Source organism: Aquarana catesbeiana, linkage group LG01 (assembly GCF_042186555.1).
Source record: "Aquarana catesbeiana isolate 2022-GZ linkage group LG01, ASM4218655v1, whole genome shotgun sequence".
Classification (NCBI taxonomy): Eukaryota; Metazoa; Chordata; class Amphibia; order Anura; family Ranidae; genus Aquarana; species Aquarana catesbeiana.
In genome coordinates this window covers 593,414,077-593,439,025 of record NC_133324.1, presented here as the reverse complement: position 1 = coordinate 593,439,025, position 24,949 = coordinate 593,414,077, and the positions used below count along the sequence as shown (strand labels likewise).

The 24,949-nt window shown below is 41.2% G+C and overlaps 1 protein-coding gene across 2 annotated transcripts; it reads right to left on the bottom strand.

Moving 5' to 3' along the window:
• Nucleotides 1-767: 767 nt before the first annotated feature.
• FUT10 (fucosyltransferase 10) lies at nt 768-24,153 on the bottom strand. Of its 2 annotated transcripts, none has more exons than XM_073598279.1 (5): nt 23,952-24,153; nt 17,591-17,777; nt 13,948-14,230; nt 9,308-10,143; nt 768-1,973 (listed from the first exon to the last, which is right to left on the bottom strand). In XM_073598279.1, the coding sequence occupies exons 2-5, from the start codon at nt 17,696-17,698 to the stop codon at nt 1,749-1,751; spliced, it is 1,452 nt and encodes a 483-aa protein (XP_073454380.1). In that variant the 5' UTR covers nt 17,699-17,777; nt 23,952-24,153; the 3' UTR covers nt 768-1,748. The 2 variants fall into 2 exon arrangements, with proteins under 2 accessions (XP_073454380.1, XP_073454389.1); XM_073598288.1 differs by lacking the exon at nt 768-1,973 and adding an exon at nt 7,024-7,200.
• Nucleotides 24,154-24,949: the final 796 nt, after the last annotated feature.

The window sequence follows — 24,949 nt, the reverse complement described above, 5'->3', positions numbered from 1 at the left end:
GAATTTTCGGTCCGTTCGCAGGTTCTGGTGCGAACCGAACCGGGGGGTGTTCGGCTCATCCCTAACCACAAGGAATTCAAAGCACCTGCATCCTCCTAGTAACAAAGGATACATATGTTGGCCCTGAATGAGTCATTCATCTGCAGTTGAACATGAACAGAGTGACTGGTCTTCATTCATTCATGAATTCACAGAAGACTGATCATTCTGAACATGTGTGGCTCATTTGTGCATTCTTCTCCATACCTGGAAGTACCAGGATTTTTCTTTGCTCCTCACAGCTGAACTGAGTGGTGGGGGAGTACAGGTAAGGTACGCGTTGATAAGGTGGGTGGGAATAAAAAAAATCTGTTGTGATGACCTTTATAAGCAAGATTGGTTTAAGTCCATGTTGATCAGTAAAATTACATAATAAAAGCTGTATCTTCCTAATCTCTATAATGAAATCATACTATCTTAAAATGTAGTCTACCATCAACAGGCAATGTAGGAAAAAACAGATAAAAGGAGTCTGATTTACTAAATGAGTTGAGAGTTTTCACACAATTATCCAACCATGTGAAAAGCAAATTACTGTTTACCTATTTAATCTGCACATGATTGGAAAATTGAAGTGAATATGCACACAACAAGGTTAACAAAACCAAGAGATAACATAACCTGGCACTCAGATCAGTCAAGGATTGCCGCAAAGACTCTCTCATTTAATTCTTATTTCTGTATTACATATGAATATTACAGTAACAGGATGAGTGACTGAACTTTGATTTATTTAGTATAATGTTTATTGATCTTGCATGTTTATAATTGACCCTCTAAAATTTAAAACCTGTGTGCATGATATCAAAGTACAACTCCGGGCAAATACCTAAAATACAAAACAAATGAACTGTTTTAAACCTCCCCTTACCCTCCAAAGTTATTTTGTTTTTTTTTTATTCTGTTCAGCCACTCTTGTGGTACAGGCAGTCCTGCAAATCAACCCAGTCTTGTCAGTGGCCTCACTTTATTACACTGCAGTTAAGAAATACAGATTTCTCACCAACACACCCGGGCTAATTAATTACAACCACACAATGATGAGCTTGTCACTCACTGTTAGCACTCTCCCAGTGTAAAGCCTCGTACACGGTACGATTGTAGGAAAGGGATTGTCTGTTGACCAGACTTTTGTTCTAAATTCTTACCATTAGTACGCTCCCTTTGACAATTGTTGTCCAATTTTCCACCAATGACAGGCTAGTAAATTTTCAGTGGACAACGGCCCTACGTCTGATTTTCGTATGGTCAGTACACAAATCCGTCACGCAAAAGTCAAAAGTACAAACACGCATGCTCGGAATCAATGCTCACCAAACACAAAATTAGCATAAGGGGCCCAAAGGGTGGAGCTCAAGAGCTGAAACTCCTCGTGGTACATCACTACGTTCATGTTGTTGAACGACAATTTGTGTACTGTTAGTATGCATGACAAGATCCTGGCACATGCCCTTTTGACAAAAATCAGAGGCTCGGTTGGCCAACAATCAAACTGTGTGTACAAGGTTTTAAACTGACAGCACTGTGCAGTACAGTTAAGCCTGCATACTGATGGCAGGTCCTCATACAGACTGATATGTAGGGAATTATACAAAGCTAGTATACAGAGAGATTCAGGTAAATATACACTAAATGTATTTAAAACATACATTTAACATTTTTTTGAGGAATATAGAACTGATTTTTTTGGCATATGCCCAGACCTCAGTTTAATGTTTGAAAACAAGGTTCCAAAAGTCCTGAGTGGTAAAATTTTTGTTTCTGTCCACCAGCAGTCTGAGTGCCTGAGCTTCTTTTTTTGACTGTTCAAAGCTGGGCTTCCACATGTCTCTCATACTAGACTTTGAAGCACGTTCTTGCAAGAATGAAAAGGACTCTGGCACGGGACATGTTAGGTGAGTCACCTCTCCTTTCCACTGCTTTTCTTTTAGACCCTGTAAAAATAAAAAATAGATGTCCATTGACAGGAAGAGGGAACATGGACCACAAATCACTACAGCTGCTTTTACCAATGTACAAACTGTTAAAATATAATAGTTTTGTGTGTAAAACCTTTGAGACATTTTTCACACTCTTTACCAGGATATACAGTAATAGTCAAATTGTTTAAAAGCAAATTACCTCCTCTTCACAAAAGTATATGGGGGTTCTAATCCTTCTCCACACTGTCGTCTAGTGTCATTCTAAAATGGAGGCATTTTATCTTACTCTCATGTAAACTACCCTTTCTATCCATTCTAAATTTGAACATTTCCACAGCTGTCCTCAAAGCTTTCCTTTGTCACTATTACAGATAACCTGCTTGCCTCCTTAGTGCAAGAAAAAATTGTTACAGTAGTTTGAGGGCACACAATTTCAAGTGCATCATTTCTTTTATAGCTGAGGTTTGGGCTTTCCTAGAGAATCCAAGAAATAAAATTTCATGCCAAAAATTTTAAACTTTGGAATTAAATGATTCACCATTTTACCATATAATCATAAGCTTCACTAAAAGCTTAGATATATTTAATATCACAAACCCAAATTAATCTTCTGTTCCAAAAGAAAAAGGCTCTAAAACTATTCAGCCTTCTCCAGAGCACCTTGTAATGGGGATTTATTTACCTGTAGGACATCTTCCAAAGCATCTTCCTTCAGGATTACCTAACATTAGACATATAGGGCCAAGCAGAGTATAAAAATATTAGGCATAGCTGAAGACAACAGTTACCAAATCATAACCAATAAACACAAAAAGTTCTGACTTAACACCAGGGGCAGGAGATCAGGAGCAGATCCCAGACTAAATGCAAGTCAAAAAGTAGTGAATCCAAGAAATCATTAAAAATAGCTTGAACAATCCTTATTCAGGTACAGGGTCAGTACACTAGGCCATAATTAAACGAAGCGCTTTATTTACAGTAGGTTATCTGCAACATGTTATCACTGAATATCTGCCAACAGATGACAAAGGCCAAAGGCATGTACTTAACCACAGCATTTGCTCTAATTGGGATATAAAACGTGATTCTCATTAATAAAAAGAATATGAAATGAAACCTAAAAACATCCCATGTTTGCATTTTCAGAGGAAAGAAAATAATTTTTCTTTGTTTAGCATGCTCTGTCAAAAATATTCCAATATGCCCTTTTTGAACTTATTTATAAAAATCTAACATGCACTCTGAGTTTTTCCTCCTTTAAAAGGTTCCATGTTTTTAGTATGGTCACCTAAGTTACCCTCTAGTTTCCTCAAACAATTGAGTACTCCAGTGGAGAGACATTACACTATAGTTCTGCATCTTCTACCTTGAACTTTTATTTTTTTTTTCCTTCGCCTTGGAGTGGTCCTAACTATTTTGTGGAATTTTCCATAATATAAAAAATATCAAACAGGGAGAGTGGTATCTCCTTGTAATGACCTGGTAACTCAAACAAAGGGATCTCACCACTTGAGTTCCCATTGCAGAGTCATTTGGAGACCACTGGTTATTTTTGGGGACTCTGGGAGTACAGAAACCTGTTTGTGAGAATACAGAGGATGTCCATGATTAAACAGAAAGAGAAGGTTGAAGTTAAAAGTCCAGAGAGACAAGGAAGCAGCTGGTATGCTAGTTAAGCTGGCCATACATGGATTGAAATTCGGCCAGTTCGGCAGGGACCGACAGAATTTCAATACATGTATGGGCAGGGATACATGTAGGATCTACTGATTGACTTTGTTCAACTACCCTGGTCAGATTTTTCCCACTGGATCAGTACTGTAGGCTATAGCGTGCAACACTGATTGGGGAAGTTTTTCTGCTTTCAGAATACAATAGCTCAGCAGGTAGGATTCCCCACCCACATTGGGAATTGAATCAGCTTTTTTTCATTCTACCTTCTGGTGGAATGAAAAAAAACGGACTCCTGAGGCTGCCTTAGTGATAAAAGACAAGGCAGGAAACTACTGTAAGTGTTGGTCTCAAATCAGAGCAGACTGTACAGGAAGATATAAGGAAATGGTAGCAAATTTAGCCCATGGATAGGCAAGGGAAGCTTTAGCAGCCGACAAATCAGACAACAGTAAACTAAATCAGACAACAGTAAACTAATCAGGTTAATATTAGGTACAACCAGGATGACGTAAATAGGGTACCTAAAGCCTTTGGCAGTTGTTTTATAGCAAAGCTCGCAGACTTGCAGAGGTAGGGGCAGCCAATCAGTTGTGCTGCAATGCAAAGAGCACACTGATATGAGGAGAGAGCTGCAGTGGTGGCCCATCCATTAGGGGAGCATGAGTACCGGCCCCACATCCATGCATCCACTCCCCTTATCTACATGCAGGGCGGCGGATGCATAAATTCCAATGGGGGGTTCAGAATATTCACTATTTTGACACTGATTCACCTCCCGGCCAACCAGGAAGCGAGTTTGAGACCCGTTTCCCAATTGGCTGAAAGGAGAAGTGCTTCTGAGGAGGAGGGAGGAGACGGAAGCCACCGTGATGCCTACAGAGGAGAGCAGGGGAAGGGGAAGCCACCCGTAATGCCGAGGAGGAGAGCAGAGGAAGGAGAAGCCGTCCGTGATGCTGAGGAGAGCAGGGGGAGGTGAAGCCGCCTGTGATGACAAGGAGGAGAGCAGAGGAAGTAAAAGCCACCGCCCGTCACCCGGGTGAAGCATTGCCCGTCATAGATGGGACTGGGAGTGGGTGGGGGGTGGCTGTGGGTGCACGGTTTACCAAAATTTACCACCAGACACCACTGAAGAGCTGAGTAACAGAAAGATTAGCTCATCAGTCCCCTACTTCTCCTTTCACTGTACAGACACAGGTTGGAGGTGAGGAGGAGACCTGTGTTACTTAACTGCAGCAGAAAAATCAGGTCTTCAAAGACATGCCTTTGCTATATGGCAGAGCTGTGTAAATCCCAGAACTGGATAGATAGACATACAAAAATTTTTCCCATGTATGTATTTCATCTGTGAATCTATGTTTGTGCCTGGATTGAGCTTCAAGTAGAACATACTGTAGAATCAGTAAAGCTAGCAAAACTGGGAAACATGAGTGGTCACCTCCAGTTTCGGTGCAAGACATGCTGGGTGAGCCGGCTGCGCTTCCTGCTTATGTACTGTTGTATGCATATCCTTCAGTCAAATTGTAAGTGTAATTTTAATACTCTGGGTTATTAATAAATGGTTTCACGCTATAGGAGATCTTTCTTTGCTGCTTTTTAAATACCGCTATATTGAGCCAATATGTGGATTTATTAGAGGCACTAGTGGAATTGACTTGAGTGCTTAAAGGGATATCTCCAGATAACAGCGGATGGTCGGATGATGAGGCACGCTAAACCCTAACCTTGATGTATTGGTGCGAGTTTACACCAGCTAGTGCTTTTTGACTCAAGTGCACCCCACTGGAGTCAATTGGATCTGGTTTTAAGCATCTCTTTTGGATGTAAGAGCGAGGTATTCTCGTCAGGAGGATCAATTGAGGACTTATTAATCTTACTTTTGGTAAGGTATATAGAAGGATTTATGCTCATATGTTTTCACAGTGGAACTGACACTGGGTTTTAAAGGGATACACACATATAACCATATGATTTTTGATGAGCAAGTTATTTTGCAATATTTCACTTAATTTTTCCGATCTACCAAACACCGATTTGAGGAGAGGGCGGGGCCATCCGGCTACGTCACCCAGTGGCACCACCCATTCTGATGTCACATACCATCAGGTGACGTCAGAAGGGGGGCGGTGCCACCGGGAGACATAGCCGGTTGGCCCTGCCCCTTGCCTATATAAGAACCGTCAAAGTGCAGAGCAGGCATACGGCTGGAGGCCTCCCAGAAGGCAAAGTGTTTTTTTCTATCTTTTGGGTTTGGTGGGAGCCGTGATTTTACGATACATTTACATCGAGGAACACTATTTTTTTATTTTTTAATAAAAAATGGGTCAAAAACAGTCTTGTGTGGTTTTTACTTTGATGCTTTTTTGGTGAATGGGTAGGGGTATGACGTACCCCTACCCATTCACTAAGGGTTGCGGGATCTGGGGGCCCCCTTGTTGAAGGGGACTTCTAGATACCAATAAGCCCCCCGCCCGCATACCCTGATAACCACAGCCCAGGGATGTCGGGAAGAGGCCCTTGTCCCCATCAACATGTTGAGGGCATGTGGCGTGGTATGGTCCAGGAGGGGGGGGGACACTCGCTCTTCCCCTCCCCTTTCCTGACCTGCCAGTCTGGTATGATTTTGGGGAGAACCTACGCCGTTTTTTTAAACATTTTTCTATTGCCGGGCAATGCTGGTATTCTTTATCTTTACATTTATCTGATTTTCGACCGAAAAGGTCCATCGGAAGTTCGGTCGAAAAGTCCATCCGTGTGTACAGGGCATAACCCAACTTTGTCACTATCGCAGGCACACCGGATCCTCACAATTCAGCACTGTGTCCTACTGTAAAAAGTCAACTTCTCTAAATCCTAATATTGGATTTAGGAGTCCCTATAAATATTAAAAAGCACCTACAAGACCATATGCCATTCACATGGAACTCTCAAGGTATTCCTTATCTAGGAATCACCCGCACACCCTCAACAGCATCCCTGGCCCAGGCCAATTTCTTACCTCTCATCGCAAAAAAATTAAAAGCCAACTCCGGCATACAGCACAATGCGAGCTTACTTAGGTTGGTAGACTCGTAGCCTTTAAAATTATGATCTTACCTCAAATAAAGTACATCTTTAGGAGTACTTCCCATTCTCATTCCGACACCCTACCTAAAAACCCCCTCGCAACTGTTATGCAGCGTACACACGAGCGGACTTTATTATCGGCTGGTCTGACGGACCGAGTCCGGTGGACAATCCGATCATGTGTGGGCTTCATCGGACCTTCAGCTGACTTTTTCAGTCGAAAATCTGACAGACTTTAGATTTGAAACATGCTTCAAATCTTTCCGACGGACTCGAGTCCGGTCGAAAAATCTGCTCGTCTGTATGCTAGTCAGATGGACGAAAACCCACGCTAGGGCAGCTATTGTCTACTGGCTATCAACTTCCTTATTTTAGTCTGGTCGTACGTCATCACGTACGAATCAGTTGGACTTTGGTGTGATCTCGTTGTAGGCAAGTCCGTTCGTTCAAAAGTCCGTCGGAAGTCCGTCAAAAGTCCGTCCGTGGCATTACACACCTTCATCTGGAAAGGCAAAAAAACAAGATGCACACAAGTAAACCTAATTAAGCATAGACCCGTAGAAGGAATGGGGTTGGTGAACATTCAAGACTATCACTGGGCAATGCTACTAGACCAACCAAAACACTGGCCCAACAAATATAGGGACGCCCCACTGTGGCTGAGTATAGAGTCAGCCCTTTTGCCTACACAGGACCTCACATCATTGCTCCTACGTGACATATGGAAACCATGGACCCTCCCTCCCACTATACAGCAACATTGCACGCTTGGAGAATCCTATGCAGCCAACATAAACACTCCATACAGATTGAGATACCTAACCTCCATACCCAAATTCTAGAATCTATGATGATTCTATGATTCTAGAATCTATGATACAATTTTTAAAGCCAGATCCACTTCTTGTACAGGGCCTAAATAAAGTGCAAGACTTCTATAATAACTCCACACTTAAATCATGAGAGAACTTGAAAACGGAATACAATCTTCCTACCACCACACAATACACATGCATCTGCATCTTACATTTTATGTCCAAAAATCCCTTACCTAATCTGCAAATCCCCCCTAATGCCTGAAAATTCCTTACCTCACAATCAACATTGAATAAGGGCATTCCTGTATTTTATAACCTACTACAAGACAATACCTCATTCCTCAAAACCAGCCCCCCCCCCCCCCCCCCAAATACAAAAGTGGGAATAGGAGCTTAACAACTCGTATTTTCTTACACAGTGGCAAATGGCATTCAAGTCGATCCAAAAATTGTAAAATTGTAAAATTGCACAAACCACTGGGAAATTATGTTAAAAATAACACATCGGTGGTATTACACACCCCTCAGAATAGCAAAATTCTTCCCAAATATGCCCCCCAACTGTTGGCGAAACTGCAGCAAAACAGGGAACTTATTACACACTCTCTGGGACTGCCCCAACCTAACTAACTTTTGGAAACTGGTATTCTGCCCGATATCCCTGATAATGGGGGTTTTCATATCTCCAAAGGACTAGCTATCCTCAACCTAGGAATAGACAAATACCCACAACTCCATAAGACTGGTGGTAACCCATATCCTACTGGCGGCAAGGAATACTATTGTTAAGAAATGGAAATCCCAAGACTCACCGAACTAAAGTCATTAGCACTGTGACTCTTAACTACACTTATGAACGTTTACAGGCGATCAGCTTGCTTAATTGCAATAGATTTGACCAAACATGGTCAATTTGGACTGATAAATGTGTTTCTAAAGTTTGAACCACTGTTGTACTATTACTGTTACCTAGTACAGATATAACTACCTGTTTACATGCTACTAATATATATTGTATACATTATCTCCGTGTTGTGTACCAACCTCTGTCAAGTTTTGAAAAAACAATAAAAACTTATTAAAAACAAACAAAAAAAAAAAACAATAAAAGATCGTACCATATCTGTCCAATAAACTTCCTCTGTGCTTGCTTTGTTCCCATACTCCATACCCTGTATCATATTCTACTCCATGGATCATGATGCCACCATTGCGTAAATATATCTTTCAACAAGCCTTTCTTTTTGGACTGAGCCAGCTTATAGATGATGTTGGTAGAGGTTGGAGCTCTCAAAGGATTGTAATTTGCATTAGGTGACCAATTGGGTCACCATTGCACTAGAAAAATGCATTCTTTGGCATCTAATAGATGCTGAGAGTATACTGTATATGCAGCAGGAATGGGGCTCAGAAACAGATTACTATAAAAAAGATAGCATTTTCTGTTCCTGTATAGATTGTCTAAGCTATTGATATATTATGAGCATACTGTAAAAAAAGACTGATTTTGGGGTTGAGTTTTCATAATAAATAAACAACCTGTAAAATAAATTATCATGCCAGGACAAATAAATAACTTAAGTCAATAGAAAGTTTGAAAAGTGTCTTTGACCAGGAACAGTTCATTATGATTTCATGCACAGGTTAACAAAAATAAACCCAGCAAGCAATGAGATCACTTTTTCAGCTGAAATAGCATGATTGATGGTTTTAAAATATTACTAAAATGTCATACACGTTCGAATTTGTCACTAGCAATAATTTTTTTTATATTACGGTATTCACACATACCTTTTCTGTCAGCCTTATGTTATCCCAAACTTTTGTACAGACCATGCACTCAAATGCATCAATATAATTGTCTTGTGTTACATCTTGTACACCCCATTTTCTTTGTTTGATGGCAGTGACCAAGTGCATGTTGCTAATATGACCTTTTAGTTTCCAATCTAAAAATTCCATGTACAAGCTGTCATTTTTGTCCAGTTGTTTTATATACCTTGCCAGTTCTCTTGGATGTGAAAATCTGGTAACAATGATTGCACTTTTATTACTGGGCAGCCAGCCCTCAACATTTGGGGCACCATAGTATATGGGTACAGATCCTAGCTTAAGGGGCCTCCACAACTTCTCTGTTATGTAATCCTCACAAACCGCATTTTCAAATGCCAGGATAAATTTATACTGAGCAAGGATGTGATAGAACTGTGCATGATCCATAAATGAAGGGTTGTTCACCTCTGAAGGGAGATCTCGATTATGTAAACATTCCCCATAGGAATCCACAGGAATGTATTTCATTAGTTCTTGAATGTAAGTATCGCGATCTGATGGCGGGTCACAATCCGACTGTACATATACTACTGGAGCAAGTTTCTTCCTTAGGGCATTCTTTTTTCCCACAGCCACAAAGTACTCAAGTGATGTTAGTATTTGTAGACCTTCCAAATACTGGCTTGTCAAAGGCAAGTGGGAATGTCGGCTAAATGTTGCTGTGTGGTTAAAAAGGGTGATGGTGGGTGGATGGAAGAGTTTGTAGTTGTTTTTTGGAGACTCTTCATGAAATAAAGCCCATTCATGATGCCATTTACGTGGAATTGGTAAACTGTCTATGTTAAAGTCTGTGCCTAAGAAGAAAACAAAATTCACGTAAAATAATACCGGATGTCAGACTTACGGTACCTACACATAAACATAGTCAATTTGTTCTCCTTTAGCATTGTTTAAATCGTGGAATATGTACACGCATTACATTTCAAATTGGGTTAGCATTAACTACTGGCCTACTCTACTTTCAGCACTTGGTTAGCCAAAGTGCAGAATATATTAGCGCATAATAACTGAAGCATCATGGCCATATACAAGTGTCACCAAAAAAGTCCCAGGGCACTTCATGAAAATTCAATTAGCCTAATAATGCAATTTCACTCTCCACCTGCTCTGAGACATAAAATAAATAGCAACTAGACTTAAAATCAGTTTACTGTATCAAATCAGGCAGCATTTGTGATTGGTTGCCAGCGGTTACAGCTTATCATTACTGCTTACTGACTGGTTGCTAGAGGTTACAGCACACATTACGGCTCACTGATTACTTGCTAGAGGTTACAGCAAATGATTTCTGCTTGTTAATTGGTTGCTAGTGATTACTGTACAGTATTACTGCTCAGTGATTGGTTGCTAGAGGTTACAGCACATCATCTCCTCACTGCAGGGAGGCATGATCTACATATGAATGCCATCTTTATTTACATATCAATCCTGCCGGCTGCAGCTATTTACTTATGAATGCAGCCGCTATTTACATATGAATGCCGGTTATTTACAGGGTCTGCAGGGGAGTCAGCTGTATACAACAATAAGGCACAGCACATTACTAAAATTTCAAAGGACAAGGGAATCTAAACTTTGATAGTTTGCCCTGCCTTAAAGACGGCTCTGAGTGTAGCAAATTTGTTTGGGGAGAGAGAGAGAGAGAATGAGAGAGAGAATAAATCTTCTAATAACAGAAGAGTGTTTCGCATCAGGGGTTACCAAACTATGACCTGCAGTCCACATGTGGCCCATTACAAGATTTTATCATGCCTGCAGCTTATGTGAGCAAGCTCCACTCCTCCACCTCCCAACAGTTGATGTGCACAGTTTCTGCTTCTCCCCCAACAGCACCCTTGACCCCCTTCCTGGTGCTGTCTCCACCGCAGGAGTGCAGGTTTCCCTTACAGCTGCAATTAACCCAGCATTCACAGGAGGACTTCCTCCATTCCGACTAGCTTCCCTTCTTAGATCTCATCCTTTTGCTACACTGATTTGTAAGCCTAATTACAGAGGTACTGGTGTCTCTAATGTAAGGGGGAATATGATGGGGACACTGATGTAAGGGGGGGGGGGCTCTGAAGTGGATCCTGATGTAAGGAGAACTCTAAAGTAAGGTGGAACTCCTATGAGGACCCTGATGTAAGGGGGAAGGCTGATGGGGACTTTAATGTAAGGGGTGTTTCTGATGTAAGCAGGGACTTTAATGACTTTGATGGTATCACTGATCTACATGGGGACTGATGTAACAGGGGGCATTTATGGGGACCCTTTGGTAAGGAGAGTATTCAGATGGGGACACTGATGTAGGTGTGACACTGATAGATAGGGACCCCGATGTAAAGGGGGACTCTCATGTTAGGGGAACTCTGATGCAAGTGGGACTCTGTTGGGGACCTTGATGTAAGAGGGAACTTTGATGGGGACCTTGATGTACTGTAAGGGGGGACTGTGATGTAAGGAGGGACTCTGAAAGTTATAGATGAAGGATCAGACTCTGATACCCTGATGCAAAGGGGACTTTGAGGAAGGCGCAAACAATTTATTTCAATTAATTTTTGTTCAATTTTTATTAATGGGTCATTTTTTTTTGGAATGTCTTTGCTTTACTGAAGTTCTTTCTCTGTTGTTTTGAATGTGATGGTAAAAAAAGCTCCAAGTAACAATTATTTATTAATTATATTCATTCATTTATAAAATGTTTTTTTTTCTAGCTGTGAATCTATGTAAAATATATGATATGGCTCTCATACTGAAAAATTTGGGTGGGGACTCCTGTTTTTACACAATTACCTCACAAGACTGACAATTAGGCTCTCCAAAAAATTTGCAAGCCCTTGATCGGTATATCACAAAGACCTTGGAAAGATTAGAAACTCTGTTGGGTTTTTACTGTTATCCAGAGCTCCATTAGAAAGATTTTCACAAAACATTTCACAGTGACAACAGTTTCACTACACAGGAAATAAGGAGAAAATCTGCAACAGAGGGGAGTTATCGCCTTCCCCTACTCTTCTACAAAAATTCAATTTATTTCTGTTATTTTCAGTGATTTTCTTTCACTTACTGTCTGTTGAAACTCTTAATACCGGGGCAGTAGGTGAGTGGAAATTGAAGTCCACAAATAGCAGCATGGCTTCTAATCTTTCGGTCTTTGTGATGTACTGATCAAGAGCTCAGATCTTTAAAAGAGGACCCATTTGTTAGTCCTTTGAAGTAAGTGGCGGAGCCTTAAAATGTAACACAGCAAAAATCTATCTACAATACTATGAGTGGATATTACTTTTAAGTATGGTTCTACTTCATATATTTGCAGCAAAGTGCAAAAAAAAGAAACCAATCATGTTTTTCAAAGCTGACGTTTATGCCTTTTTTTTTTAGCATAGTTACATTGGTCCAGTTTGAGCCAATGTATTTTTTTCAATGAATATTATTATTATTATACATGATTTATATAGCGCCAACAGTCTGCGCAGCGCTTTACAACATGAGGGCTGACAGTACAGTTACAATACAATACAGGAAAAATTTAGAGGGCCCTGCTCGTTTGAGCTTACAATCTAGGAGGGAGGGTCAAGTGATACAAAAGGTAATAACTGTGGGGGTTGATCTGATGGAGAAAGTAAAAGTACAGTTGCTAGGTGGGGGCAGGATATGCTTCTCTGAAGAGAAGGGTTTTCAGGGATCGCCAAAAAACAAACAGAGTAGGAGATAGTCAGACAGATTGGGGTAGGGAGTTCCATAGGATAGGAGAGGCTCGGGAAAAGTCCTGGAGGCGAGCATGGGAGGAGGTGATGAGTGAACTAGTGAGCAGGAGGTCTTGGGAGGAACGAAGGGAACGAGTAGGTTGGTATTTTGAGACTAGGTTAGTGATGTAGCTGGGGGCCGAGTTGTGGATGGCTTTGTGTAAAAAGTGTTCTCCGATTGGACAAGGAAGATATCATGGTGTCACCGCCTCACTCCTCCACCTTGTCCAATCAAAGAACACCTTGTATTTACTGAAAGAAATACAAGGCTTTCTCTGAATGGCAGCAGTCCTGAGAAAGCCCTTTGTGGTTAATATGCAGATGGGCAGCAATGAACCTGGCTAATGCTATCACTGTAGTAGTGACTACTACTTTATTCCACAAGGAAAACAAACTGTTGCTGTAATTGCTTAGCACGTGTTAGCTGGTGTTCAGCTTTAATGTGTTCGTCAAATCTAAATCTGCTAGTACATTTTATACTACCCTCTCTCCATATTGACTCTGCTGCTGTCCAGAGGTGTCTGTTGCTCCACCATCCTCCCACCCTAAGACAAGAAGCATGTTCCTAGTTGTATCCTCGGGTGAAAATAAAGGAAAAAAAAGGCTAAAAATAGCAAACCAATGCAGCCACCACATTTTTTTTAAAGGTACAGTATATTACTTTTTTGTTTTTGTGTTTAAATATGCTTTAAGCTAACAATCATACCCAGAAAGACATTGGTTCATATCTGACATAGCCATCAGCTCTTCATGCAAAGTAAGGAACAAACGTATGTTAAAGGAAAATTTATAAAACCAAAATGTAGTGGTCCAAAATTGCATTTTAACAATATGAATATATAACATTATCAGAGAGGAGAAAAAAAAACATACCATAAAACAAGACAGCTTTTGTCATAGGATGATGCAGGTATGTTTTGTTTATAGTGAAAAAACATGAATTGTCTCCACATTGTCCCAGCCTTCCATTCTCACCAGTCAGTGGAGACCACCATAGCATGATGGGATATTTCTCCAATCCATTGTCAAACCTTTTGTGGAAGAGATTTGCTTGTAATCCAGTCAGCAAGGATTGAGATTGTTTCTGGTGTTGTGAATCCTGTAAAGAAACACCTTTCTTCTTCTGTTTTTCAAATCTGCCTAGTTCAACCACCACCTTTGGGAAAAATAATATTAGATAATAATTGGGAACATTATGCCAGAGTTTTAATAAAAAAAAACATAAAAAGTACTATTATATTTGAAGACACACTTGGTAAAGAAAATATATGCTAGTAGAGGTGTGTAATGCCGCGTACACACGGTTGGACTTTTCGACAACAAAGGTCCGACGGTCTTTCGTGATGGATTCGTACGTGATGACGTACGACTGGACTAAAATAAGGAAGTTGATAGCCAGTAGCCAATAGCTGCCCTAGCGTCGGTTTTTGTCCGTCGGACTAGCATACAGACGAGCGGATTTTTCAACCTGACTCGAGTCCGTCGGAAAGATTTGACGCATGTTCCAAATCTAATGTCCGTCAGATTTTCGATCGAAAAAGTCCGCTGCAGGTCCGATGAAGCCCACACACAGTCGAATTGTCCGCCGGACTCGGTCCGTCGGACCAGACTGGTCGAAAAGTCCGCTCGTGTGTACGCGGCATTACACTTCCCATAGTATGGGTTGCATCGATTTTTAGTACCAGCAGGTAGTTCCCACTAGCCTTAATGTAGTATATGCTCACTGCTGTGGTGAGCATTAAAGGGAGCTAGTGGTTTTAATCAGCATTAAAAATGTTTCCATTTTGAATTCTGGTCGTTTCCTTTTTTCTTTTCTGTGTGGTTTGTTTTATCTTTTTGTATAGGTGGACATGGAAGGAAAAAAAAGAGAAAAAAAAAATAAAAATATATATATATATATATATATATATATATATATATAAAAATATCCTTCTCCAGATCTATAAGGCCATTTTGGATACAGTAACTTACTTTAACGGACTTGTAATGTCTTGGAGGCTAGCGTTTTATTTATTTCTAGATGATAGTGGAGCGGGGTACACGTAAGTAAACAGGGATCTAAAAGGAACTGTGCATTTCAGGACCAGTTTATGGACAAAAAAACAGCATTGCAGATCTTTAGCTCATCCTTTGTGATTTTAGTACATGACTGACCACTATTTTACAATTAAAATATCTAACTTAAAGCATATGCCCAAGTGAAACTCCAGAAAAGGAGGAGCAGGCAATAGTCTGGGTACAAGCCGTGTCAGGAGCCAATCAGTGCAATGGAAGCCAATAGGGCAGGCAGAAGCAGAGGTCAAGGCCAAGCCAGGGTTGGTGCAGAGTTCAGAGAGTGGTCAGACAATCCGGGTCAGCAACTGGAATCAAGACACAGGATAACAGGAACACATGATGCTGGGAAGGCTGAAAGCAGCACTGATCCTGAGCACTGACTGAGTTTAAATAGCCTGTTTGGCGCCAACATCCGTCACAGGTGCACGTGTGCGTTTTCATGCACAAGAATGCGTGATGGCTCATGTGTGCGCGCGAGTTAGAGCATATTTATTAGCCAGTGCCCAATTCTTGCGAGCATGAAAAGGAACACGTTTTAGCCTGTGCACAAAAGAAGACCTTTCCTTACAGGCTTTTTTTTCTTTGAAAGTGAGATTGGAGTGTATTGGGAGATGGTAGGGAATGGCCTTGCACATGCGTTGGATTTGTTGCATAGACAACCTGATAAAAGCTTTGTATATATGGACCTTTTACATGGGTAGGGTTGAATATGGATTTAGGCTTGGAGTATGTTGTACCGGGGGGGGGTTGGGAGATGTTGCGTTAGTAAGGTAGCATGTGTGTCATCATCATCCAGGTATCCAGGTAAAGGTCCTACACGAGTCTTAGAGCTATAGGAGCCATGGTGTCTTCACTGGTGCTGGATATTCTGGTGTTGGGGATATCCATTGTTGCCTGGGTCTCCTTTGGCCTTGTTGTAGTATCTTTTGACTGTGAGATTTCTGACAAACTTGTTCAGGTCTACAAAGAGGGTGAAGGGGTTGGGGTGGGCAGAGGGGGTGAAGTTGAGACCTTTGCTGAGTAGTGGCACATCCTCTGCAGACAGATCCTGGGTGGACAAGTTGAATATTTTTACAGTCTCAGTATTTTGCCTTTTTTTGCTTATGTCTGTTTCGTCCCCCTCTTCTGTCTCTTCTTGTAGTCTTCTTTTTTTTGTCAGCTGGGGGGGCAATCGCTAAAAAAGACTAAGGGTTAGTAACAGGGTTGGGGGTGTTGGATCAGGGTTGGGGGTGTTGGGAAGCATGTACAACATGGGCTCAAACAATTCACTATGAAAAATAAAACCTACAAAATCAATGACTTCTACACCAGTTCATCAGAATTTGTGGTCTACTGCCTGCCTGCCCATGCGATCCCCTCTATGTGGGACGCACCATTACGCAAGAGATTTGGAGAACACAGGCGGGCGGTAGAGTAAAAAACATACAAATTTAGCATTCCCACATACTGTACTTTAAGGAATTCCACCCTGCAATCTGCTGGGTCATAGAATCAATATCCAAGAATCTCCCTCGAGCGGAATGCTCTAAATGTCGCTGCGAGAGGGTGGCCTACTGGATATATACCCTTGATAGTATGTCACCTGGAGGCCTCAATGATGACCTAGAAATCCAATCCATCCTGTAACTTCAGTGCCTTATCCATGCACCACATACATTATGAGTATGCATGTGGTGGATATACACACATATCTGCTAAACTTGTTCCTCTATTACCCATGCATCATTTAATCCACACATACCCCCTAAACAACTCTCCCTGTCCCCCCCCCCCATTCCTCTCCCAGCCTTTCCTCCCTTTCTCTCCATCTACCTCTCTCACCCTTATCATTATCCATATTATATTTCTTATGCTACTGATGCCTGTCTTCATGGCTCTTCCTATGGCTACTCCTTTTTTCCCCAAAAACAGATAACTTATAATTACTGTAACTTATATAATTACAGTGCTCTCCACCAGTGCACATGGACTATCAACCCTGATCTGTAACTTATAATTACATGCTTCTATTTACATGCATGAATATGTACTAACACTATTACAGTGATACTAGCCTGTATATATTGTATATCACTTCCCTCCCAGTGATCTCCTCTACAGCGCTTGACAAATATTCCCTTTTTCTACTAATTTGTTACTGTCCAATCACAGGCAGAGAAATGCAGGAGTGGAAAAAAACAGTTCCTCAGGTATGCTGTGATGTTTAGCAGGACCGTGTAAATCTCAGAAATATTTGGAAATAAATACAAATGCTTTAGCAGGTAAATTAGCTCCCTCATGTGTATTTCACCAGCTGTTTGCCTAGGGTTCAGCTTTAAGAATAGCTAACCCCCCCCCCCCCCCCCCCCCTCGAGCCCTGGCTCTGCCACATCATTCTAAAGGCCAATGTGGTATGCAGAATCAGTATACACAATGAAATCTGATTGTGCTGTACAGCATGCCATATTTTTTATCATCTTACCTGAAATGTAACTAGGAGAAAAAAGAAGGCTACAATCAGACATGTGATCCAAAACTTTGTGCCCCAGATTCTAATCATATTTTTACTTTGATTGCAATTAGCGAACATTCTTCAAAGAAAGGCTTCAAAGAAACGTGCCAATACACGGGTATCGAAACCATATGTCTCATCTTTTACAGCTAAAAATCTACAAAAAAAAGAACAAAAACATTGTAAGGGATGTGCTAACCTTAGCAAACAGCTTTACTTCTTGTTTAAATATAACAGACCTGTCGTTGATCCCTGAAATGCATATTTGATATAGTGAGAAACTAAGCTGCACAGAACTTAAAGTGGTCCTAAAGGCAGAAGTTTTTTTTTTATCTTAATGCATTCTATAAAATACTATAAGACTATTCTATAAAATATATAATTAGATAAAAAACCTTCTGTGTGCAGCAGCCCCTCTCAGCACCTACTACTTACCTGAGCCCCCTCTCGATCTCCCTCCTGATTGGCTAAGACACAGCGGCGGGCACCACTGGCTTCCGCTGCTTTCAAAGTCAGTGAACCAATGAGAAGAGAGAAGGGGCGGGGCCGAGCAACGGCTTTGCATCTAAATGGACACACAGAGCAGCGGCTCGGCTTGGGTGCCCCCATAAAAAGCGGCTTGCTGTGGGGACACTTGGCAAGAGGGAGGGGCCAGGAGTACTGGCAAGGGACCCAGCAAGAGGAGGATCCGGGCTGCTCTGTGCAAAACCACTGGACAGAGCAGGTAAGTATACCATGTTTATTGTTTTTGAAAAAAAAAGGCAAGACTTTAATATCACTTTAAAGTGGTAGCAAACACTGCTGGGATACTTGTACCTACAGGTAAGCTTATAATAAAGCTTACCTGTAGGTAGTAGGAATAGCTCCTTAATGTGTACTGTATATTCACTGATGCTCCAGCCGGTGACATTACCGGCGCATGCGCTCTGAAGGAACAGCATACCGGTGCCGTTATTTCAGAGCTCTGTGCCAGGGCCATGACTCCTGCGTGCATGCGTGGGAGTGACATCATCATGGCTTGTCCATTCAAACGGCTGCAGCATGCGAAAGGAAGACCGGGTAAGGGTGGAAGCCTCTACAGTGGTGAAAGTCCACCGCTGGAGGTATAAGGTGCATACTAGCACATTATGCTTTAAAACTCCCACTGCGTTTTTATCGGCCTTCAACCACACCCCCTTCAGCTGGGAAAGCAGCAGCTGGAGGTGTACACATGTCGTGACAGGAATTATACCCCTGTCACACTCTGCAGGCACTACCACCCACTGAACATAACCCATTCAAGTGAATAGGGCCATGCTGTAACTATGCACCATACATGTGATTGCAGTGCAGTAGTCCTGTTAAAACAAGAGGTGAGAAGGAAATAAAACACCTCCTCACCGCCTGTCAAATGCTCTCTGAAGAGCAATCTAAATGCAGATTGCCCTTCAGAGAGAAAAGCAAGTGTAAACGACACCTTACTGCTCTAGCCCCATTGCATTCATGTCAAGCTATCTATAACTTGCTTATGACAGAGTCACTCAGGCGGGGGGGTGGGGGGGGGGGGATGACTGGTTTCTGTGGCTACTGATGAGGGAGCATCACCTCTCTCTCCTTGCCAGCAAGAGAGCAATGCAGTAGAAACAGATTAGTGGTTTTTGGTGCATTTTTATCGGTCCCCTTTAGTGATTCTGTCGCTTGCAAGTTACCGCCAACACTACAGAGGAAAGAAAAAACTCCCCTGTTTCTACAACTGACTGAAAAGATGAAAAACTCATTCACCAGTGAAGCCAGTAACGGAGCAATGCCTCGCTGTCCAGGACAGCTACGGAGCACCACCATGAAATCAGATAAATGGTTTTTCATAGGTTTTTAGTTGCCCCTTCTATTGACCCTGTTTGCTGGCAAATTGGAGTCTGTTAAATGATCAATAATGTGCCATAGGCCTTAGAGAGAATTCCCCTCACTTCCTGTCATGTGACCACTAAGGACGTGAGAGGAAATCTAGGCTTTGGCAGTACAGACAGTAATAAAAATCTAAATACTTCACTGTATCGGAATGTTTTGGCAGAAGTTCCTCTTTTATTACTATTATACTGGATTTATATAGCCGAACAGTGCAGCACTTTACAAAGTAAAGGCAGATAATACAGTTACAATACAAACCAAGACAAGAGGGCTAAGCAGGCTATACGCATTGCTTATTTGGTCCACTTTCCTAAAAAAACAGACAAAATTAATGTCATGGGTGGCCCTGTTAGCTCCCTCCAGTCCAACATCCTTTGATTACAACAATGGCTTGGTGATTAGCATGTCTACCTTGCAGCACTAGGGTCATTGATTTGAAACCAAACTCAGACAGTACCCGCATGGAGTTTGCATGCTCTCCCTGTGCTTGCTTGGGTTTCCTCTGGGTACGCAGATTTCCTCCTTCTCAAAGGCATGCTGGTAGATTAGTTGGCTCCTGTCTAAACTGGCCTATATATGTGAGGTAGAGACCTTACATTGTAAGCTCCTTGAGGGGCTGGGACTGATGTGACGTGTGCAGTAATGCGCTGTGTAAATTGTTGACACTATATAAATACCTGTAATAAATCTTTTAGACTGTAAGCTCTAATGAGCTGGGTCCTCTGATTCCTCCTGTATTGAATTGTATTGTAACTGTGCTGTTTGCCCTAACCTTGTAAAGCGCTGTGCAAACTGTAGATGATATATAAATCCTGAACAATAATAATAATAATAAACCACAAAGCTTCAAATTTACTCCCTAGTCATCTCCTGCCTTGACTACTGCAACTTCCTCCTCATGGGATCACCTTTACATAGGCTATCCCCCCTTCAGTTTATCATGAATGCTTCTGCAAGTCTCATCCACCTTACTAACCATTCAGTGTCTGCCACCCCTCTCTGCCAATCTCTCCACTGGCTTCCACTAACCCAAATAAATTAAATTCAAAATACTAAGAACTTACAAAGTCATCCACAACTCGGGCCCCAACCGGGTTAAAATACCAACCTACTTGTTCTCTTCATTCCTACGAACACCTTCTGCCCTCTAGTTCCCTGGTCACCTCCTCCCATGCCCACCTCCAGGACTTTTTTCATACCTCTCCTATGGAACTCCCTACCCCAATCTGTCTGACTATCTCCTACTCTGTTTGCTTTTAGACGATCCCTGAAAACCCTGCTCTTCAGAGAAGCCCATTTTGCCCCTCCCTATCAACTGTACTTTTATTTTCTCCATCAGATCATCCCCCACAGTTATTACCTTTTGTAACACTTGACCCTCCCTCCTAGAGTGTAAGCGCTAAGGAGCAGGGCCCTCTGATCCCTCCTGTATTGAATTGTAACTGTATTGTTTGCCCTCACGTTGTAAAGCGCTGCGCAAACTGTTGGCACTATATAAATCCTGTATAATAATAATACATTTAAAAAAAAAATGAAGGAGCGGAGTGGAATATTGTTGGCAAAACCCCACCTTTGTTTAGCTAGAGATGAGTTTGGAGGAAGTTTCGATTTACAATCTTTGTAAATAAACTTTTTTCAATTTCCCTAGACTTTGCAGTAGCCGATAGTGTATGCTGCTCACTTTTTTACCCTATGGTTTTTGCCCTTTCCAGTTAATTTCACAATATATAAAATGATATACATCCATAAATACGAATACCTTTTTCTTGCTGGAAGTGTCAGAATTCATTTGGAAAAACCTAAGTGAAGAAAGTAAGAAAAGCGATCCACCTACAGTGCCTTGCGAAAGTATTCACCCCCCCCCCCCCCCCGTGGCCTCTTACCTATTTTGTTACATTACAGCCTTTAGTTTAAAGTTTTTTTAATCTGAATTACTGGTATATGTGATGGATCCGAACACCATAGTCTAAGTTGGTGAAGTAAAATTAGAAAAATATATTAATAAAACTATTTTTCAGAAATAAAGAACTGATAATTGGCATGTGCGTATGTATTCACCCCCTTTTTTATGAAGCTCATAAAAAGCTCTGGTGCAACCAATTACCTTCAGAAGTCACATAATTAGTGAAATGATGTCCACCTGTGTGCAATCTATGTGTCACATGATCCGCCATTACATAAACACACACCTTTTTGAAAGGCCCCAGAGGTTGCAACACCTAAACAAGAGGCACCACTAACCAAACACTGCCATGAAGACCAAGGAACTCTCCAAACAAGTAAGGGACAATGTTGTTGAGAAGTACAAGTCAGGGTTAGGTTATAAAAAAATATCCAAATCTTTGATGATTCCTAGGAGCACCATCAAATCTATCATAACTAAATGGAAAGAACATGGCACAACAGCAAACCTGCCAAGAGACAGCCCAAACTAAAACTCACGGACCGGGAAAGGAGGGCATTAATCAGAGAGGCAGCGCTGAGAGCTAAGGTAACCTGGAGGAGCTGCAGAGTTCCACAGCAGAGACTGGAGTATCTGTACGTAGGACGACAATAAGCCGTACGCTCTATAGAATTGGGCTTTATGGCAGAATGGCCAGAAGAAAGCCATTACTTTCAGCAAAAAACAAAATGGCAGGTTTAGAGTTTGTGAAAAGGCATGTGGGAGACTCCCAAAATGTATGGAGGAAGGTGCTCTGGTCTGATGAGACTAAAATTTGACTTTTTGGCCATCAAAGAAAACGCTATTTCTGGCGCAAACCCAACACATCACATCACCCAAAGAACACCATCCCTTCAGTGAAACATGGTGTTGGCAGCATCATGCTGTGGGGATGTTTTTCAGCAGTCGGGATTGGGAAAGTGTTCAGACTTGAGGGAAAGATGGATGGTGCTAAATAAAGGGATGTTCTTGAGCAAAACCTGTACCACTCTGTGTGTGATTTGAGGCTAGGACGGAGGTTCACCTTCCAGCAGGACAATGACCACAAGCACATTGCTAAAGCAACACTTGAGTGGTTTAAGGGGAAACATGTAAATGTGTTGGATTGGCCTAGTCAAAGCCCAGACCTCAATCCAATAAAAAATCTGTGGTCAGACTTAAAGATTGTTGTTCACAAGCGCAAACCATCCAACTTGAAGGAGCTGGAGCAGTTTTGCGGGGAGGAATGGGCATAAATCCCAGTGGTAAGATGTGGCAAGCTCATAGAGACTTATCCAAAGCGACTTGGGGCTGTGATAGCAGCACAAGGTGGCGCTACAAAGTATTGACTTTAGGGGGTGTATAGTTATGCACATTGAATTTTTCTGTTATTTTATCCTATTTGTTGTTTGCTTCACAATAAAAAAAAAAAGTTGTGGGCATGTTCTGTAAATTAAATGATGCAAATCCTCAAACAATCCATGTTAATTCCAGGTTGTGAGGCAACAAAACACGAGAAATGCCAAGGGGGGTGAATACTTTTGCAAGGCACTGCATATGTAAATTGCAATTTTGTTGTATTTCATTTTGTGAACCCAATGTGAAGAGTTATTTATGATAGACCTTTCTGGGAGAGAGTCCCTGTTTAATGTAATGAACAAATAGATAAATGTGCCCACATTTGCAGGTTAGCATACCTCCCAAATTTCTGAGATGGGAATGAGGGACACCTATTAGTATGTGAGCATAGGATACACCCCTTGCCATGCCATGCCCCCCGTAAAGGCGAATTGTACCCAAAGAAAAAAAAAATAAATAATGGTTAAACCTGCAATGCTTTTTTACCATTAACTATTACTTTATACTGGCTTTTAGAATTTACACATGCAGCAATTTAGAAATTGGATGAAAGGTTTAGCACTGGGAAACTTTTTGATAGATAAGTAGTGAATTTTATATACAACTATATAGCTCAGACCAAAATGAGGGACAAGTGAGGAGGGACAGAGGGACTTTGTTCCAAATCGGGGACAGTCCCTCAAAAATCAGGGACAGTTGGGAGCTATGGGTTAGCAGTCAAATGAACATCATGGCTTTGGTCGTCAGGACAGGAAGGCTCTGATTTTATATGCCCCCTTCATTCACTGCCTAAAAACAATAGACATGGATTTCTGCTTTCTACAGCGTGCAAGACTGTAAACACAGCATGCAAGACAGAAAGCAGCCTGTCAATCAGAATGGAGTCATTGTGCAGAAATTGAACAGCCTATAAGCTTTTATTATACATAATAACAATTATTATATTTCATAGAAAACAACGCTAAAGTGTCATTGATTTTACACCAAGGTATACATTAGGGACTCGCATACTCCTATAAAACATCCTACAAAGCATAAAGGAAAATGTGAAAGCATAGATGAGCAATCAGTGCAGCAACACATGTTTAATAGCTAACAGGAAACACAAGAAGAGAAAATGACACAATGATGGAGTGACAATCTCAGACATGATGCCTCCCTTACCAACCAGGCTTCCCCCGCAGTGTTTACATTCCCTATGGTTCAGCACACTAGTCAGCTTGTTAGAAACTGGGACTGGATTCTGTCTGTCCTGGGTGAGGGACTAATAAGGCTTCTGCTAGCACAGCTCCAGTCATTCACAATGGATCCAGCTCATGTCTTGTCTCATGAAAGCAGCTGGAGGTGGGGAGGCAGACACACAAGAAATCCTGGCCTAGATTCCCTGCAGCTGCCTCTCTAAGCTCAGTAATTCAATGAGTGGCCTTCATCCAGCAGGGTTTCTATTCATAAGGATGTCAACGCCATATTTTTCACATTGCCTCAGCAAATATGCGTTCTGTCTATAAGGAACAGTACAAAGATTTTTTAGTTTTCTCTTGTTTTAACCCCAGAATGCCTAAAGGTAAAACAAATGCCCAAATGCAGTTTTGCAACGTTGTCATGGATTAGTAAAACCGTAATGACTTATCCATATGAATTATAATATCTTTATTTTTGTTCAGGATAAATTGGGCTTTCTTCTGTGGTAAATGTTAACAGATCTTTTTTGTTTTTTTAATTGGCAAAGGAATACTAACCCAAAATAGTAAAAAGAAAGTTGTATATGTTTTGCCATGTCTCGCCACCAAAAAGCAAAAAAACAAAAACACAATCTATATTCTACTACTCTTGATGTTCGTGGTGATACCATAAAGGTGTATATTATTGTTTGTTTGTATCTGTAGTAGGAACAAGAAAATAGTAAAAAAAAGTTGTATACTTATTGCCATTACCATGGCTTATTACCAAAAAGCACAAAAAAACAAAAAAACACAATCTACATTCTACTACTCTTGATGTTCATGGTGATAACATAAAGGTGTATATTATTGTTTGTATCTGTAGTAGGAACAAAAAACAATAGCGTACATTTTGCCTTTTTTTTAGCCTACCTAAAATAAACTGAAGCTAAATAGAAGTTGTTTTTTTGGTGTTTTTTTCAAAGTTCAACTCCAGGCAAA

Bases quoted from the DNA above. Each gene is read 5' to 3' on its own strand.
- FUT10 (XM_073598279.1), bottom strand. From the start codon at position 17,698: ATGTTCGCTAATTGCAATCAAAGTAAAAATATGATTAGAATCTGGGGC. The intron at 14,231-17,590 runs GTAAGATGATAA...TTTTTCCCAAAG, and splicing joins TTCTCCTAGTTACATTTCAG to GTGGTGGTTGAACTAGGCAG. The intron at 10,144-13,947 runs GTATGTTTTTTT...TTTTCTTCTTAG, and splicing joins AAAAGCTGTCTTGTTTTATG to GCACAGACTTTAACATAGAC.